The sequence below is a fragment of the Carex rostrata genome, chromosome 27 (genome assembly GCF_964058835.1).
Source record: "Carex rostrata chromosome 27, lpCarRost1.2, whole genome shotgun sequence".
Classification (NCBI taxonomy): Eukaryota; Viridiplantae; Streptophyta; class Magnoliopsida; order Poales; family Cyperaceae; genus Carex; species Carex rostrata.
In genome coordinates, this window is record NC_135944.1 from 5,702,689 (window position 1) to 5,719,883 (window position 17,195).

A 17,195-nucleotide genomic window follows, 5' to 3' on the forward strand; every position below is an offset into this window, starting at 1 on the left:
CAGGTAAGGTAGTCACCCTTATTTATATATAAGATACATTGGGAATAATAATATGTCCCTAACCTCACAAGCAAAGGCATTATTATATTCCAATGCAAAAGCAAGTGAAATTGGTATTGCTTAAAGATATATAGGACAGCTAGATTCTCTCTCTCTCTCTCCGTTTTTCTCACTTCAATTAAATAAGAGGAGGGTTCAAATGCCTCCATGTTTTTGTGCCTCCATGTCTCTCCATCATTTTCAAAGTTCAAACAGTCGATCCGAACTGCTCAACCTAACCTCCATACTAAAATATGTTTGGAGACCAAATTTTATATTTTTAGGAATTTTTTTACTATTTTTTTAGATATATACAAAATCAGTAAATCTGAACCATCTAAAAACAGTATTTTTGTACCTATCTAAAAAAATAGTAAAAAAATTCCTAAAAATATAAAATTTGGTCTCCAAACATATTTTAATATGGAGGTTAGGTTGAGCGGTTCGGATCGACTGTTTGAACTTTGAAAATGATAGAGAGAGATGGAGGCATGATAGAGACAAAAAACATGGAGGCATTTGAACCCTCCTCATTAAATAATGCATATTGATTAAAGAAACCTATATATTCCACGCAAATGCAGTACAAGAAAAGAACCAAGTCTCTTTATTCCCACATCAACATGTGTGTGTGCCGTTTATTTTAAAATTATTAATGCTCCTTGCTATTAATTTGTAGGAGTTTATAAGCTATAATTGGGCTTGGGCTGAGCAGGCACGGCCCTAGTGCTGTGCAGCCTGGAAACCGCTCTGGGTCTCAAAATTCAGGGGGCCTAAGAAAAAATATTTTGTATATATATAAAAAACAATGTGTATATATTAAAAATAAATAAAATGATCCAAACTATTTAACATGATATTCATATGAAAATAATTATTTTTTTTGTTCAGAATCTTCTGAATCAATTGATTTTCTACCTATCTCAACAAATAGTAAAAAAAATTCCAAGAAAATGTAAAATTTGGTCTCCAAGCACGTTTTTATATGGATATCATACTAAACAGTTTGGATCGACTGTTTGGTTTTTGAAAATGAAAAAAATGACTTAATAGACATATAGTGTTGAAGTACTTATCGAAGTGTATTAGCCGGTCTCATAAAAGAATTGTAAATATTAAGAGTCTCAATTTTTCTTCCGCTCCAGACTTCAAAATCTTCAAAACTGATCCTGGGACTGAGATGCATCTTGACCTTATTATAAGTATGTATGCTTCTCAATTTTCTATAATGGATCATCTTTTATTAAATTTTGAAATGCTAGCTTCAGTAATATATTGATAACCAACAAGACTTCACAACTTCACTATTTAATTTTCTATTCCCTATTTTATATTATTTATTTAGTGTTTTATGGCCTTAATTTATTAATTTTCAACGGATTCATTCATGAAAATGTTAATATGATAGCCATTAAAGACCTTGTTGATTATACAAAAGCCCATCTTTGCAATTGGGTTGGTTGCTCCAAAATTAATTGTCCAATATTTTATTTAAGATTAAGCCCAGCAAATGTTCACCAAATAGCGTCTCTCCAAATATTCCATTAATTGCGGACCTGGATGTAAAGAAGACATGAGCAGTATCAGCGAGACATGATTGGCCGAACTGTTCGACATTTGCAGAAATACCCATTAAGTTTCTGTATTTTTGAGAATCTTAACCCAAAATAGTAACTCCCCATTCCTAACCTTTACCTGATCCTACTCTAATCCAAATTCATATCACCTAAAGCAGCTAAAATTTGAGTTTATATCTGGACCATCAGATCTGATAAGGCGCGAATATTAAAGGATCCCATTGTATTTTACCTCAGCTCAGATGGGTCCGGATTCTGAGCGGACGGTCCTGATCAAAACTAAAAATTATGCGTACTCCTCCAATCCACCTCCTTTCCTGCTTCGACAAATTTCCATTTTCCGTGGCTGAACAGAGTGTAGTACTTCGTGTGGCAGGTTTCTTGATAAATTGAGATCTCAAAAAAAAAAACTATGTAGGTATCATTTATCGACTTGCTTTAGATTTAAACACACAAGACCGACCAAAGAGGATCTGAACTCACCTCCAAATCTCGACGAAAGACTTCCCAAATGGAAGACGAGAAATCTATATCTCAATCTCCGATTCCAACCCTAAACCCCAATCCCCATCCTAATCCAAACCACCACCAAACGGGGCACCGGATCAAAATCTAAACCACGAAATCTGAACCTGCATCCAGATCTCTCCTGTCGAACAGATAAACGATTTGTATGGTTGTCGGGAGATATCGGTTGCTCTCAAATTGTCCAATATTTTTTTTAAGATTAAGCCCAACAAATGTCGACTAAATAGCGATGCTCCAAATTTGCTTTGTTGAGTTCAGAAATGTCAGCATTATTGGGACCAATTAATCCACATCCGAATATTCCATTAATTGGGGACCTGGATGTAAAAAAGACATAAGCAGCATCGGCGAGATATATGATGGGCCGAATTGTTGGACATTTGCAGAAATACCCATTCAATTTATGGGCTTTTGAAAATCTCAACCCAAAAATATTAATTTACCGATACAGAGGATAGAGGAAGAAGCGCAATTATGGCTAACATATTGCTAAACAAAGAGACATTATAGAGGGAGTGAGATAATGAGGAGATTTAAATTTGTGTGTATTATTAATCTGATGAATTTTCGGTTTATAATGTGAAGCATTATAGCAGGAGGTGTAATAGATAAAGACTGATAGAAGTTTGGATCCAAGACTGGTACCCAAGGACAAATACCAATCAGATAAACCATAAGTCAAGAACAAACTAAAAGCAAAACAAATTATGACTCAAGCTTTCTAAAAGTGAAGATGCTATGAAAGAAACTCTATATGGCCAAACCTGAATGAACCATTTGATCAATCAAAGCAAACTCAAAAGGACTTTTGAGTTGAAATCTGGGTAAACAATTACGATTAAAAAGTGAATGTATATAATTGCATCCTTAAATGTGAAATAAACTCATAAAATGGAATCCTATTGTGAAAACAAATCTATCTGGGTAAACAATTAAAATTAGAAGTTTGGAACGATCACACATGCAGCAAATTTCATCAAAGGTGTTCTGCAGCCTACAAGTAAACCAAGCAAATCAAACCCACAAGAACCAAATACCTGACGGTTAAAGCTCACAAAGTTGGCTCTAAGATCGAAGTTAGAAAAAAAACAGACAGGTGGGTCCTGCATGCCAGATTGAGTGATAAAATAAAAATAAAACAGAAAATTGCAGATGGGGCCATTCTATTTTTTTCCCCTTTAGGATATCCCATTCTAGTTAAGAGATTTATCATAATGATTCTGTCGGTATATATATATATTAGAATTGCAACACTAGCTTTTAGTTGTTTGGATTAGTGCTAGACTGGGTCTTTGTTGACGATCAGAAACTACATTTTGTCTGAGAAATATCAAAATACAGCTTGCAATTATTATATAATTGTTGCAGGGCTGTAATTGTGATGTTTCCATGTGTATGCTGTCAAATGTCTAATGTCATTAAAAAAACTGGTATAACTAAAATAAGGCATTGGGTCCCCAGGTTCTCTATATTCATTTTTTTTTATTTTTTTTTCTGTTTTTTATTGATTGAGGAGAGGTCCTGATATAAATCAACCATGAAATTATGGTTTTTAAAGGATAGATTTATTGATTATTGGCATGAGAGTAAATTGAATAATATCACAGATTATAACATTGGGAGAAACACTGATGAGGAGGAGGATGTATATACCCTCATAAAAAAAATTCAAAATTAATAAAGAAAGATTTGTACATAATTAATATTTAATAGTTGAATACTTGGTTTCTTAGGTAAATTAATACTTTAATACTGTACGCCAAGATAAAAGATAAAAATTGCACATGGTCCCACATAAGCACATAAAAATGACAAATGAATTACATTGAAAATAAGGTACAATTTACATGATAGCTAGCACAACATAGTGAAATTATTATAGTGAATTGAATAAAGATAAACCACCAGTATATGTTCAATGGCTGGTGAACCCCCGAGATTGATAATGCAAATTTGGAACTTACTGGCACGGCATCCTGGTTACGATTGTCACAACATTGCTAATTGGGCAAGGATCCATCAGCAGCAGTATACGGGTTTGCCATTCCCTCAGTCTCTTTGCTGTTTAGTGTTTTTTATGCTATGTACTACCTTGTGTTCACTCCAGTTCTTATGTAGTGCTGTTTATATCGATCCTTGTGTGTATTTATATGATGTATCTTTTTTATGTAAGAATGCACTGGTATTAATATAATATACAAGTGCTCAGTGCTGGCCAACTCAGCACTTATAACCTCCCTCATTTGAATGTGAAATGAGCCTGTTCACTTTTTCTGAACAATTTCGTACGTGCAATTTTGTAGTATATGTGATTTTGGCAGGACCACGTGCCATTCCGAAAAACATATATATATAGGAGATATTCTGCAGATTATTCCAAACGGGAGTACATGCAGCTCTATTTTCATAAAACAAAAACCTGGTTTAATTTAACAAGAAAAAAAAAAAAAATCTGGTCTGGTCCATTCTTGCATGGAGTAAATTAAATAATATCAGAAATTATTAATTTGGGGGAATTACTTACGAGGAAGTATACCTCCTCTCATAAGAAAAGTTCAAAATTCATAAATAAAGATCCATACATAATTAATAGTTGAAGAGATGTTTGTTAGATGAATTAAAATGGTCCCACATAGACACATAAAAAATGACAAATGAATTACATTGGAAAAAAAAGGTACAAAACAAACACGATGGCACAACAAACAGCATTCAAAATAAAAGTAAGGACAAATAGTAAGATACCGGCAATGACAGATATGATTATCCATGGATTCGAGCAATAGCGTTTCTTGAACTCTCCAATTACTCTGTAGGCACTTTTTTTATGATGTGCCATCACCTTCTCCTCCAAAATGACCAGCTCATTCGGCAAAATGAGATTACCGTCATTAAAATTTTTGAGCTCTTTTACACAACGCAACACATCCTTGTCATCAAATGTTGTGCCTGGGATGACACCACTCTCTCGCAATACTTGGACATCTGCTTCTGTTTTCAACAAGCAAGCCATGCATGCGATATAGGCTGTGAAGGGAACTCCACAGTCCCTGTACCACTTTTCAAAACTGATAAGACTTTCATAGAGTACACTGCTGTATTGCAAAATGTGCCAGAGTGTTAATTGCATCACTCCAGTTAATCTCTTGTCGTCAGAGTAAGACACATCAATGGAGCCACTCTCATCCTTCATGAAAACAGTTTGAGATAATTGCAATTCGGTTGCACTAGGTATATGGAAGTGGCCAATCGTCTTATTTGTTGCCTTTGAAGTATTCTCCCCATGGAGGGTTCGAGACCAATGGAAGATGTGTAGTAGATGTTTGAAGCCACCTTGAGGAACGGTACCACCGTCCTCCTTAGACGGGTGCATTCTTGGACTTCGTGGAAGGACTGTGAGTGCAAGTTTGTGGATTGGAATATCTAAAAGCTTGCCTATGTTGGAAAGCTCTGTATATACAGCTTCGAGAACAAACCAAGGTATCTGGTATTTCATGGTCACCATGTAACGTTGATTCTTCCCTGGATCTTCTTCTAAAAAGGTTATTAACTTTCCCAAGTCTTTACACGTTAGACATTTTGGAAAATTATTTTGGTTACCTATTTCATTCAGAATAACCTTTCTGTACCGTTTATCGTTATTTGAGAAAACAATCACAAATATTAAGAAGCAACTACTGACCAGTAGGTGTTCTATGAAACGTTTGCTATTTTCAGCAGTATGAAATTGTTCATCGACCTCACGATAGTTGCTCCAGGCTAGATCTACCTTCCCTTGCATGTATTCAAGGTATGATTTTAAGTTGAGACCAAACCAGTGCGTCATACATGCAATAATTTGCCACTTTTTTCTTTCAGGTATGAAAGAGGCCCCAAAATCATCCCAGCATTCCCATTTACCAAATATTGATGGTTCTTCTTCACTGTCGCTACTATCACTATCCATGGATGGTCTGGGTGCATGGGAGATATCCGGGTCCTCTAGTCGACCTTCTATATCCACAACCCACTCATCCATTTCATCCATTTCATTACTCGTGTCTGTTGATGGTCTGGGTGCATGGGATATTTCATCTACTAGTTGTTGGTCATCATCCCTCATTTCTGACCCTTCCCGATTAATCCACAATTAACGAGCTGTTCTGAAATAATGTGGAACGTGATTAAATATCGAAAATGCATTGCTAAACCATATCCAGGTTAATCAAAAGTTAAGGTTTCTTTAGATAATTTGTTGCTTTCACGTAAAAATTTATAAATTTACACAAGTAAGACTAGGGATGTCCAATGGGTAAAACTAAGGATCGGTGAGCGCATTTTCATACCGGTATAAAATTAGTCGTAGCGCATTGATAAATCGAATTTCTATATCCACATACCCTACACTTAATTATAAGACAATATGTAACGAATTACAAATAACTGGTAATTAATAAATAAATTGATAGCTTATATAACTTTGTTAAAATATTTAACAAATAAGTATTTAAATTAAATATATAAATTCTTATTTTTGTAACATTATTTTAAAATGTTAATCATTAATTAAATAAAATGGTATTAAATGCTGGAAAAAATTAATTTTATCATAATTTACTCAAAAAAATATTATAAAAAATGTTGTAAAACCAATGTAATTAATCATGATAATAAAACTTATACAGTTATACATGCAAGTAAAAAAAAAATAATGAGCAATTTTATTTTTATCAATTACCCTCTAACGAGTACGAAATGGCTCTTATTACTATCCTAAATATTCGATAAGCTAATAAAAAAGTTTCTTACCCACACGGTTACCCTTACCCTTATCTGGAAAGATAACATGTAAGGAAACAAATAATGGGTAAATTACTTCTATATAATTAAAAAAATTATTTCTATACAATTATCTTAAAATGCAAATTACTTATTAAAAAGTTCAATATAAATATTTAATTAAACAACACCATATATAAAATGTTGGAACAATTAATTTTGTCATAATTTACAAAACAAATATTATATAAAATTTTGTAAATCCATGTAATCATAATAATAAAATACATATTTTATACATATAAATAAAAAAAACATCATATAAAATTTTATTTTATCAATTACCCTCTAATCAAGTACAAAATAATTGTTTCATCCATTTCATTACTCGTTTCTGTGTTGATGTGGATATTTCATCTACTAATTCTTGGGAAACAGGACCCATTTCTGACCCTCTGTGTATGGCAAAACCAATTAAGCTGTGTTCTGAAATAATGAGTACGTACTGATTTTAATCTTAGAAGCATGGCAAAACCATATCAAGATTAATGAAAAGTTAAAGTTTCGTTTGATAAATTTGTTGCTTTCATGTGAAAACTGTTCAATTTACACAAGTAAAAGTAGGGATGTCAAATGGGTAAAACTTAGGATCGGTGAGGGCATCTTCATACCCATATAAAATTAGTCTTTGCCACAGAATTACCCTTATTCATTAAGTATTAACTTTACACATACTCTACACTTATATGTTAAGATAACAAGTAACGAAACGCATATATAATAGATAATTACCAAATAAATTGATAGCTTATATAATTTAATTAACAATATAACAAATAAATATTTTTGTTGAATATAAAAATTATTCTTTTTATACCATTATTTTAAAATGTAAATTATTAACTAAATGAAATTATATAAATTTTATATTAAATAAAATGATATAAAATATTGAACAAATTAATTTTATCATAATTTACTAAAACAATATTATATAAAATGTTGTAAAATTAATGTAACTCATAAGAATAAAACTTATATAGTTATACGTACAACTAAAAAAATAATTATCATATATAATTTTAGTTTATTAATTACCCTCTAATGAGTATGAAGTAGATCTTATTCATATCCTTATTCGATAAGCTAACAAAAAAAATTCTTACCCATATCCATAATTGTTAAATTAATGATTTTTTTTATTCGATCGTACCTTATCAAATATGATATAGACCGGTTAAAACATGCAAGTAGGATTGGTATTGCTTGAAGATATATATATAGTACATATGGATTCTCTCTCTGCCTTTTTCTCACTTCAATTAGACAATTTATCTTAGTTAATGAAATACAAGAAAAGAACTAAGTCTCCTTATTCACACGTGTGTGTGCCGTCAATTTGAAAATTAATTAATACTCCTTGCTATTTGTTGGAGTTTATATGTTATATATTTGTTGGTACGGTTGAGATGCATCTTAACATTAATTATGAGTATGCTTCAAATATCTGGATCCTTTTGGGAAATTTTATAATGCTAGTTTGAATAATATAGATGCAACCGACAAGACATCACAACTTCACTATTTAAATTTCTATTCCCCATTTTATTTTATATATTTAGTATTTTTGCAGCCTTAATTTCCAACGGTTTCATATATGCAAATTTTAAATTGACAGGATTCGGCCCTAATCAATAATAGATTCGGCAATTAAAGACCTTGTTCGGCATAGAAAAACCCATCTCTGCAGTTGCGTTGGTTGCTCTTAAATTGTACAATATTTTTATTTTAAGATTAAGCCCAGCAAATGTCAACTAAATAGCGACGCTCCAAATTTGCATTGTTGAGCCCTGAAATGTAAACGTTATTGGGACCAATATGTAGCTAGTCATGTATTAAAACTGATTTTTTCAATTACTAAAATTGAAAATTGACGTTGATATATGGGACATGGATTAGGAGTATGCTCCACAGCCGTGTTATTTGATCACCATTCTCTGGTTCGGAAAACGATTGAGATAAAAAGTATGTTATCATATTATTTAATTAAGAAAAGTAGTCGGGGGATATCGCTTTCTATCGCTTTCTATTGCTTTGATTATCTGTTTGTAGCTTCTTGCGAAATTTGTAGGTTGCTATTGTGTTGTATAGCTTATCTTTATGCTTTTTTTCTTCCCTCTCATGTGTATCTTTCTGGCCATAAATTAAAATCTCACACACTAGGTCCAAGAGAAGTTGTACCGTTAAGTCGTCAACTATACATGTGTACTACATTTCATCAAAAAGTTGATAGGTGCTCTTCTTCCACAAGAAATTTAGAATACTTGTTGATTGGACATGTCTGTAACAGGAAGACTTGGAGTCGATCAGAGAAAAATCAACATAGTAAGGGACAATTATTTCATGAGATATTCACTTATAACCAATCGTTCACATTGATAAAGAAAATGAAAATCCATATGAATATTCTACATCTAGAGAGTTAATATTATCCACGAACTTATCGTGCATTGGAATATTCATGTTCGTTACATTTGGAAAATTTTGCATCTTCTCAAATTTGTTTGAATTGCTAAAAAAAATAATTAGATTACCTAAAGAAGTAGTGCATTCCACACCTTGAAAATTTCATTATCAACAAAGAGCTTCTGGAACATCAATTTGAAAAGGCACATCTTTCCTCAATTTCAATTAACGCCATTTCCTTATATTTGGAACAGTAAATTTCCTTAATTTCACTGTATGTAATGTTAGAAATGTACTAAAGGTCAGAATATGTTGGGCCATATTAATAATCAATATTGGATCAGTTCTTATTGGGCTGGGCCCAAATTTTCTGCTCTCCTCTGATTTGATCTGATCTGATCTGATTACGATAAGTGTTTCTGTAGTGGCTCCACGAATTGGTGCAAGTGAACAGGCTCAACGAACTGGTGCAATCTGTTATAAATATACAATAGCAGTTCAATTTTTGGTTAGCCATTTTGTTCATTTCTATTCAAAAAACAAGAGAGAAAAAGAGAGTAAAGAAGGGGCTGTTAATTCGGTACTAACATACCGAATTTCAGTAGTTTGGCAATCTGTTCGTATGGATACTAATAGAGACGTGACTGCTGTGCTGTTGCGTGGACCTGAAAAGAGAAAAAAGGCTATTGCTAGGCTTGAAGTTTCCGCTGTGCGTCTAGTAGTAAACTCGTTTTAAATCTTGGAATTAATTTTATACATGGATTCTGGTTTTCGGATAGTGAACAAATCTTGAACTGATTCGAATTAATTGTTGCACTATAACTTATCTAAAATCCCAACATGTAATACATTTAAAAAAAAAAATGTGACTAGATACAAATAATGAATACGACAGAATATTGATAATTATATAAATCTAATTTAATTTAAATGTTCGACACCTACATCTTATGAGCATGCATGCTTCAATTTCCTATAAAGGATCGTTTTTATGAAATTTAATTTGGAATCCAAGCTTAAATAACATACAACCGACTTCACTATTTAAATTTCTATTCCCTATTTTATTTTGCTTATTTAGTATTTGTATAGGCTTAATTTATTAATTTCCAACTGATTCATATATGGAAATATTATCTGATAAGATCCGGCCCTAATCATACAAGAAAAGTTATAAATTAATGGGATCAACTAATAGTTCTCCTATTTCAGTCATCTAAATGTCTCTCTAACTAACTGATGCATAAAGTATGATAGGGGCCACTAACTACCTTGGAGAACTACTAACTAATTGGGGGACCACTTATATTTGAAAAAAATTACAACTGAAGCGTGCATGTATGGATACTTATACGCACAAATATTACCATATAATATATTAAATATTCATACCTAAGACATTAAGTATTAAAAAAAAAATGGACATCAACTTTTTTTTTCTCTCTAATCACACACCCATCTTTTACACGTTTTTAGAAGTGGTTTTTTCTTGTCCTTTTAATCTCATCAATATTTTTTAACGATATGTGAGGAATTTTGTGAATCTAAACCCATGAGCATCTTCTACGTAATTTTCTCTTTCAAATGAGATCCGTGATGAAGTACTTTCAAGTTCTTTGTCATTCAAGTATTCATACCTCAGTGTGTAAGTATTTATACATTGTCAAGTATTCTTCTATAAATTGTCGAGTATTCATACTTACTCAGTAGAGTGTGAATATTTATGTTGTGAAGTATTGATGAGAAATCCATAGACGTGTCTTGAGCATTAACTACTTGGGGAACCATTATCGACCTGGGGGGACCGCAAATGTCACTTGAAAGTGACCACGATAGGGACCACATGCAGAAAATCAAGGACAAGCAGATGCGTAATGACTATCTCAAGTGGCAATGCTGTAATTGTATTCATACATCGACGTGCAAGTATTCATACCTCATCGAACAAATATTCATACCACATCAAGTATTCATCTCTAAAATGCCGAGTATTCATAATTCCTATACTAAAGTGTGAATGTTTATATTTTAAAGTATTTATGTTCAAATATTCATACCTCGTCGTGTAGACATCGTCGAGAAAGTATACATACCACGTCAAGCAAGTATTTATACCTCTTAATGTAACTATTCACACCTATTACCTAATATATCTAACATGCTTCTAAGAAAAAACTAGGTGCAAGTATTAATGGCTATGCGTGCAAATATTAATATATAATATATCAAGTATTCATACTTACGCATTGAAGTTTTCATACCTCATCGAGAAAATATTCATACCACTTCGAGTGTAACGGTCATCGCAAGTGTTAGCGTTGTAATTGTTGTAAATGTTCAAATCTAAAATATCAAGTATTCATACTTATGCATTGAAGTTTCCATACCTCGTCTAGAAAAAATTCATAACACTTTGAGCAAGTATTTATACCTCATAATGAAAGTATTCATACCTAAGTACCTAACATATTTCTAAAATACTGAGTGCAAATATGGATGTCAATGCGCACAATTATTAATATATAAAATATCAAGTATTCATATCTAAGATATTACGTATTTAAAAATATTAATATGCAAGATATTAAGTATTTCTAAAAAAATATTATATCTAAAATTTTACATATTCATACTTACACATTGAAATGTGAATTGTTATGTTGTAAAGTAGCTTATATTAGTTAATATGTTTGGTGCCTGAACATATTGATAGGTACTAAGAAAAATATTCACACTTGTATCTGAAATATAAATTGTTACATTGTAAAATATATTTCTTTTGAGAAACCCTTAGGCAGATTATATTAATAAAATTGAGTTATGAATATTCACACTACCCGCCTCCTCTCACTTCAAAAATTAAATAAAAGAAGGGTCTCATTGTAACTTTTCATTTTTCCCCTTTGACAGCTTCATTTTCCTATCAAAGATCCTTCCTTTGGTACAGAGAAGTTGAATCCGAAGGTTGTAGATAGTCACATTTGGCTCGATTTCTTTTCATAAATCAATTTTAAAAACTCAATAAACTATGGTTTTATCACCCTTATTAGGCATTTCATCGAGCACCGCATGAGCAGTGTTGAATGTGTGCACGGCATGGTCCATCATGCCAACTTGGAAATATAGACTAAGGATGCGAATCAGGAACCCTCAGATGGGAAAGGGAAGGAGGAGAGAAGGGACTGTTAGTACGATGGAAGGAGGTTAGCCAGTAGATGTTGACAATTAGATATGACGGTCGCCGTGGAATAATCAATAGGAGCCGGTGAATAGGAAATTGGAGGCGATGTAGTCTGGGTCGGGCTCACGGTGAATGGCGGCTTTCAGGTGCTGGATCGGATTAGAGCAGCAACAAGACCACCTTGGTTCGAATCTGACCAAGAGAAGGCCAATCCGAGGCGTGGCAGACAGCAGGGACTACAAGATGCGGCGGCGCACCTCCTCTAAAGGCAGTTTTTTTTTTTGTGATAAAAGGTTTTTAAGCCCGTTTCATTCAAGAAACCATAGTTCATTACACCTAATTTCAACAGAAATTCAAATTGTTCATAGACATACCAAACAAAATAGGAATGTTCAGCATATAGCTGACAAGCAACAAAACATAGAAAGCTAGAGTTGTCTTGCAAACCAAAAGAAATAGATTGCTAATTAATGTAAAATAATTAAGCTGCAGTAGCAGCATCAGCATCTTCCTCATCAGGGTGCCGGTATGATATGATTTGAGTATCCTTAGGTTGCCAGATTCGGAGAGGGATGATATCAACATCTTCAGGTAGCCAGCTTGGGAGTAGCTCTCTGGTTTGTTTTTTAATCATACATGACCAATAGTGAACCAAAGAGATTATAAGTAAAATCATAGTACGAAAAGATTTCAGGGGGGTATGTTGAAAACATAGTTCGTTTCTCATTTTCCATATGGTCCAACAAAGTGCACTAAATACCACTAAGAAGGCCATTTGGGAATGTTTTTCTAGAGTAAAAGAAAATTCAACAATGTCAGAAATGGTAATCCATTTGATAAAATGGTGTTGACTTAATTCCATCCAAAACCAAATTTGTTGAGTTAAAAAACAGTTCAAAAATAGATGATCAATTGTTTTTGGCTCTTGGCAAAATTGGCAGTGAGTATTGCCTGACCAACCTTTGGTTTGTAATCTATCTTTAGTAAGAATTTTCCTCTAAAGGCAGTCTATTCCAGATCTAATTCGAAGTCGTGAAGCCGAGAAGGAGAACAATTGAAGTCCAAGAGTGAAGGAAAGAATATCGACCAGCCAAGAGGAAAGAAGCAGATCCTTAGTTTCGATCTTGGATAGGATATATCGATGAACAAAGGAACTAGTTTTTCTAACTTAAGTTGTTAAAGATGAGGAGGATAGATAGGGGACTAAAGCTGAGAAGACAATATAATTACTCTAAATTAATAAAGAATTAAGATCATTCATACATGTTGAGAATCAATTCAAATTGATTACAGCATGTGTGGATCAGATTATACCACCATAAAAATTGCATTGGTTACTTCAAATATAGTTATTTAATGAATAGTTGGCATAGTGCTTATTAATTTTCAACATGTTCAGTAGGGGATGCTTATTTTAGGAATGTTGTAGTGTTTTAAATTAATACTGTAGAACAGTATGTAATTAAATAAGAGAAAAAGAAAAGAAAGTGTAACTTCTATTCAAACTTTAATTTTCTCTCTTCTATTTTTGTATACTGGCACAAAGCAGTACATTCAATATTACTGAATTTATTCAAACAAAAATGGTATGATAGCTTACATCTTTTTTTGCGGAAAATGTTATAGCTTACGTTGCTCCTAACAATAATTAATATTGTTCGACAAGAGCAAAGATAAAAATCACAAATGGTCCCACATAGGCACATAAAAAAAGACAGATAAATATATTGCATTGAAAAGAAAGATACAGCATACCACAACATAGCGAATGGAATAATTGATGATAAACCACCCGTACATACACCATCTTTTATTAGAAAGTTATTATTAAAATTTTAGAATTTATTGGTGCATGCCATTATTAACTGGCAAGGTTAAAATGTTCCTCACATCGTTATCTCCATTTTTATAGTCCAAAAAATTGATTCAAATCGCTCAACATCAACATGATCTCTATATTAAAATTTGATTAGAGACAAAATTTTATAAATGTTTTTTTAAATATTTTACTATTTTTAAATAGGTACAAAATCCCCTGAGTAAGATGAAGACTTCTTTCTAGGTTTCTTCTTTAATTTTTTCGATTTACGTGGCTTCTTCCTGCCACGGTCAGATGAATCAGGGGAGTAACTGGGACTTTTTTGATAAACCATAATTAAGAAAATAATTTTTACTAATCCAGCATGATTGTTTTTTTTTTTTCAAAAACCAGAAGGACCGGAGTAACCCTCCGGTCTCAACATTATACTTTCCTCAAGACCGGAGGAGCCCTCCGGTCTCTCTATTTTTATTCATTTTCCCATTTAATCCTATTTATCGGTGCAGTCATCTGTGTAACGATTCATTTTTTTATTTTTTCTTTTCACTTTTCTTCTTTCCTCAATACCGGGAGGAGGTTCCGATCTCACCAATTTTTATAAACTCAGAAAACTTAAATTTTTTCTTCTCCGTCATTTTTAGCTGATAATCAAGTACCAGCAAAATATTGTGTTTTTGCAGATTGGCCTCTTCATTGTGTTGGTAGTTTTTATCTAAAGATTGTAGTGAGTTTTTTTTTTCAATTACTATTATATTTTAGGTTGTAAAATTAAAAATGATATCAACGGTTGATTTAACAATTTATAAAATCAAGTTCAGTTACTCTACCAAAATCCTACACCTGTAGATTAATTTGAAACCAAATGACCTATATTTATTTATATATTTAATAATTTATTTATTTTTTAAATATAAAACCTCTGTTTCTCATGTAAATTTTGTTGCATGAGATATTTTCCTTCTTTGTACTAAATGCCAAAGAAACATAAATAGTGAAATCTATCATTATAGAACAAAATAATGAACGAACACTGACCTCCTTGAAATCATTTATTTACTTGTCATACTGTGCAAAATGAGTATTAGTTGGGTATACCACTTTTTCATAAACCTATCTTGGGCAAAGACCGGACCAAGGCCCCGGTGTTGAGTTGGGTAAATTTTGGGACCGAACCGTCCCTCCGGTCTTGTGCCTAGTGGGATCTTCTGCGGCGCAGTCCACACTTCCGCAACACTTCCGCAATAAAATGAATAAAAATAGGGAGACCGGATGGCTCCTCCGGTCTTGAGAAAAGTATAATATTGAGACCGGATGGCTCCTCCGGTTCTTCTGGTTTTAAAAAAAAAAAAAACAATCATGCTGGATTAGTAAAAATTATTTTCTTAATTATGGTTTATCAAAAAAATTCGAGTAACTGCGCTTCCTTTTCACAGATTTTGATTTCTTCAATCTGATTTTGTCCTTAAATATAGATCCAAAATGCAACAAATACTTAAATATTTCAATTAGACACCTCAATTACAGAAAAAATATAATATCTGGTGCAAATAAGGCACTTGAAGAAATGAAATCAAACATTCAATCTGATATAATTAAATCAAATTGATTGGACAGGAAGACATTCAATTACTTCAATTTTTTCAATTAGGTTTTACTACTTGAGTAATAATTACTTAAAAAAAAATTATAATCACAGATGTTTGTTTCTCTACATAGACACCTTAATAACAGAAAATTATGATTGGAGAGCAACTCAAGACTGTAACAAGAACCCCAACATTGAGAAAACTCAATGGGTTCCTCATGAGAAGATAAATCTAGACTGATTCAAATAAATCTTGATTATTGAACTAAACACAAGTATTAATTGCAAGAGAGAGAGAGAGAGAACCTACGACGAAAGGATAGCCGGAATGTGAGATTGAGAAGAGAGAAAGAGAGAGAATCAATAAAAGATAGTTATTTAGGGATAACAACACCAAATTCGGATTCCTTATAGTAGCTCAAATTTTGAGTTTGGATCTGGACCGTCCGATATTTCGTAACACCTCGAATCGGATGTCCAGATTCTGATCAAACTGCTCAGATATAAGCTAAAATGTTATGTTACCTTAGAGACTGCGGATCAGATAACAAAGCTGAGACAATACTGCTTCAATTATTTTCCCTTTACATATTCTTATTTTATTTTCTTGTGTGTGAAGTGTCAAATTTATCCCTCATCAAAAGTCCGGTTAATTCATGGCATGCAAAAGTGGGTTGGGCCCAGTAAGGAATCTTTGGGTCTTAATTGATTAATAAATTAATTACAATTTGATGAAGCCAATAATGGATTTCCAATTCTAGTTAAGAGGTTTAGCATACTCATACTGTCGGTATAATATTAGAATTGCAACACCGGTGAATTTCTGTTTGGATTAGTGATAGACCGAGTCTTTGTTGACAATCAGAAACTACATATTTGTAAGAGAAATATCAAAATAAATGTTGCAATTATTATATAATTGTTGCAGGGCTGTAATTAATTGTACGAGAACTACATATTTTTCTTTCTTCTTTGTGTACTACTTTTTTTTTCTTTTTATTGATTGAGGAGAGGTCCTAAAAAAAATAATCAATCCTAAAATTATGGATTGCTTAAAATTATTGGCATGTGAGTAAATTGTATAATATCACAAATTAGAACTTTGGAGAAACAGTTCAAAATTAATAAAGAAAGATTTATTCATACTTAATAGTTGAATATATACTTGGTTTGTTAGGTGAATTAATATTGTATGACAAGAAAAAAAAGAAAGATAAAAATGACACATGGTCCCACATAAGC

General features: G+C 32.5%; 1 protein-coding gene across 1 annotated transcript in view; it reads right to left on the reverse strand.

The window, feature by feature from the left end:
- The window catches only part of LOC144545295 (UPF0481 protein At3g47200-like), a 9,568-nt gene extending 3,309 nt beyond the window's left edge, over positions 1 to 6,259 (reverse strand). The window contains exon 1 of the mRNA XM_078293884.1: positions 4,890 to 6,259. Coding sequence (XP_078150010.1) covers positions 4,890 to 6,246 — 1,357 coding nt within the window. The 5' untranslated portion in view covers positions 6,247 to 6,259. The remainder of the gene's footprint in view (positions 1 to 4,889) is intronic.
- Positions 6,260 to 17,195: the final 10,936 nt, after the last annotated feature.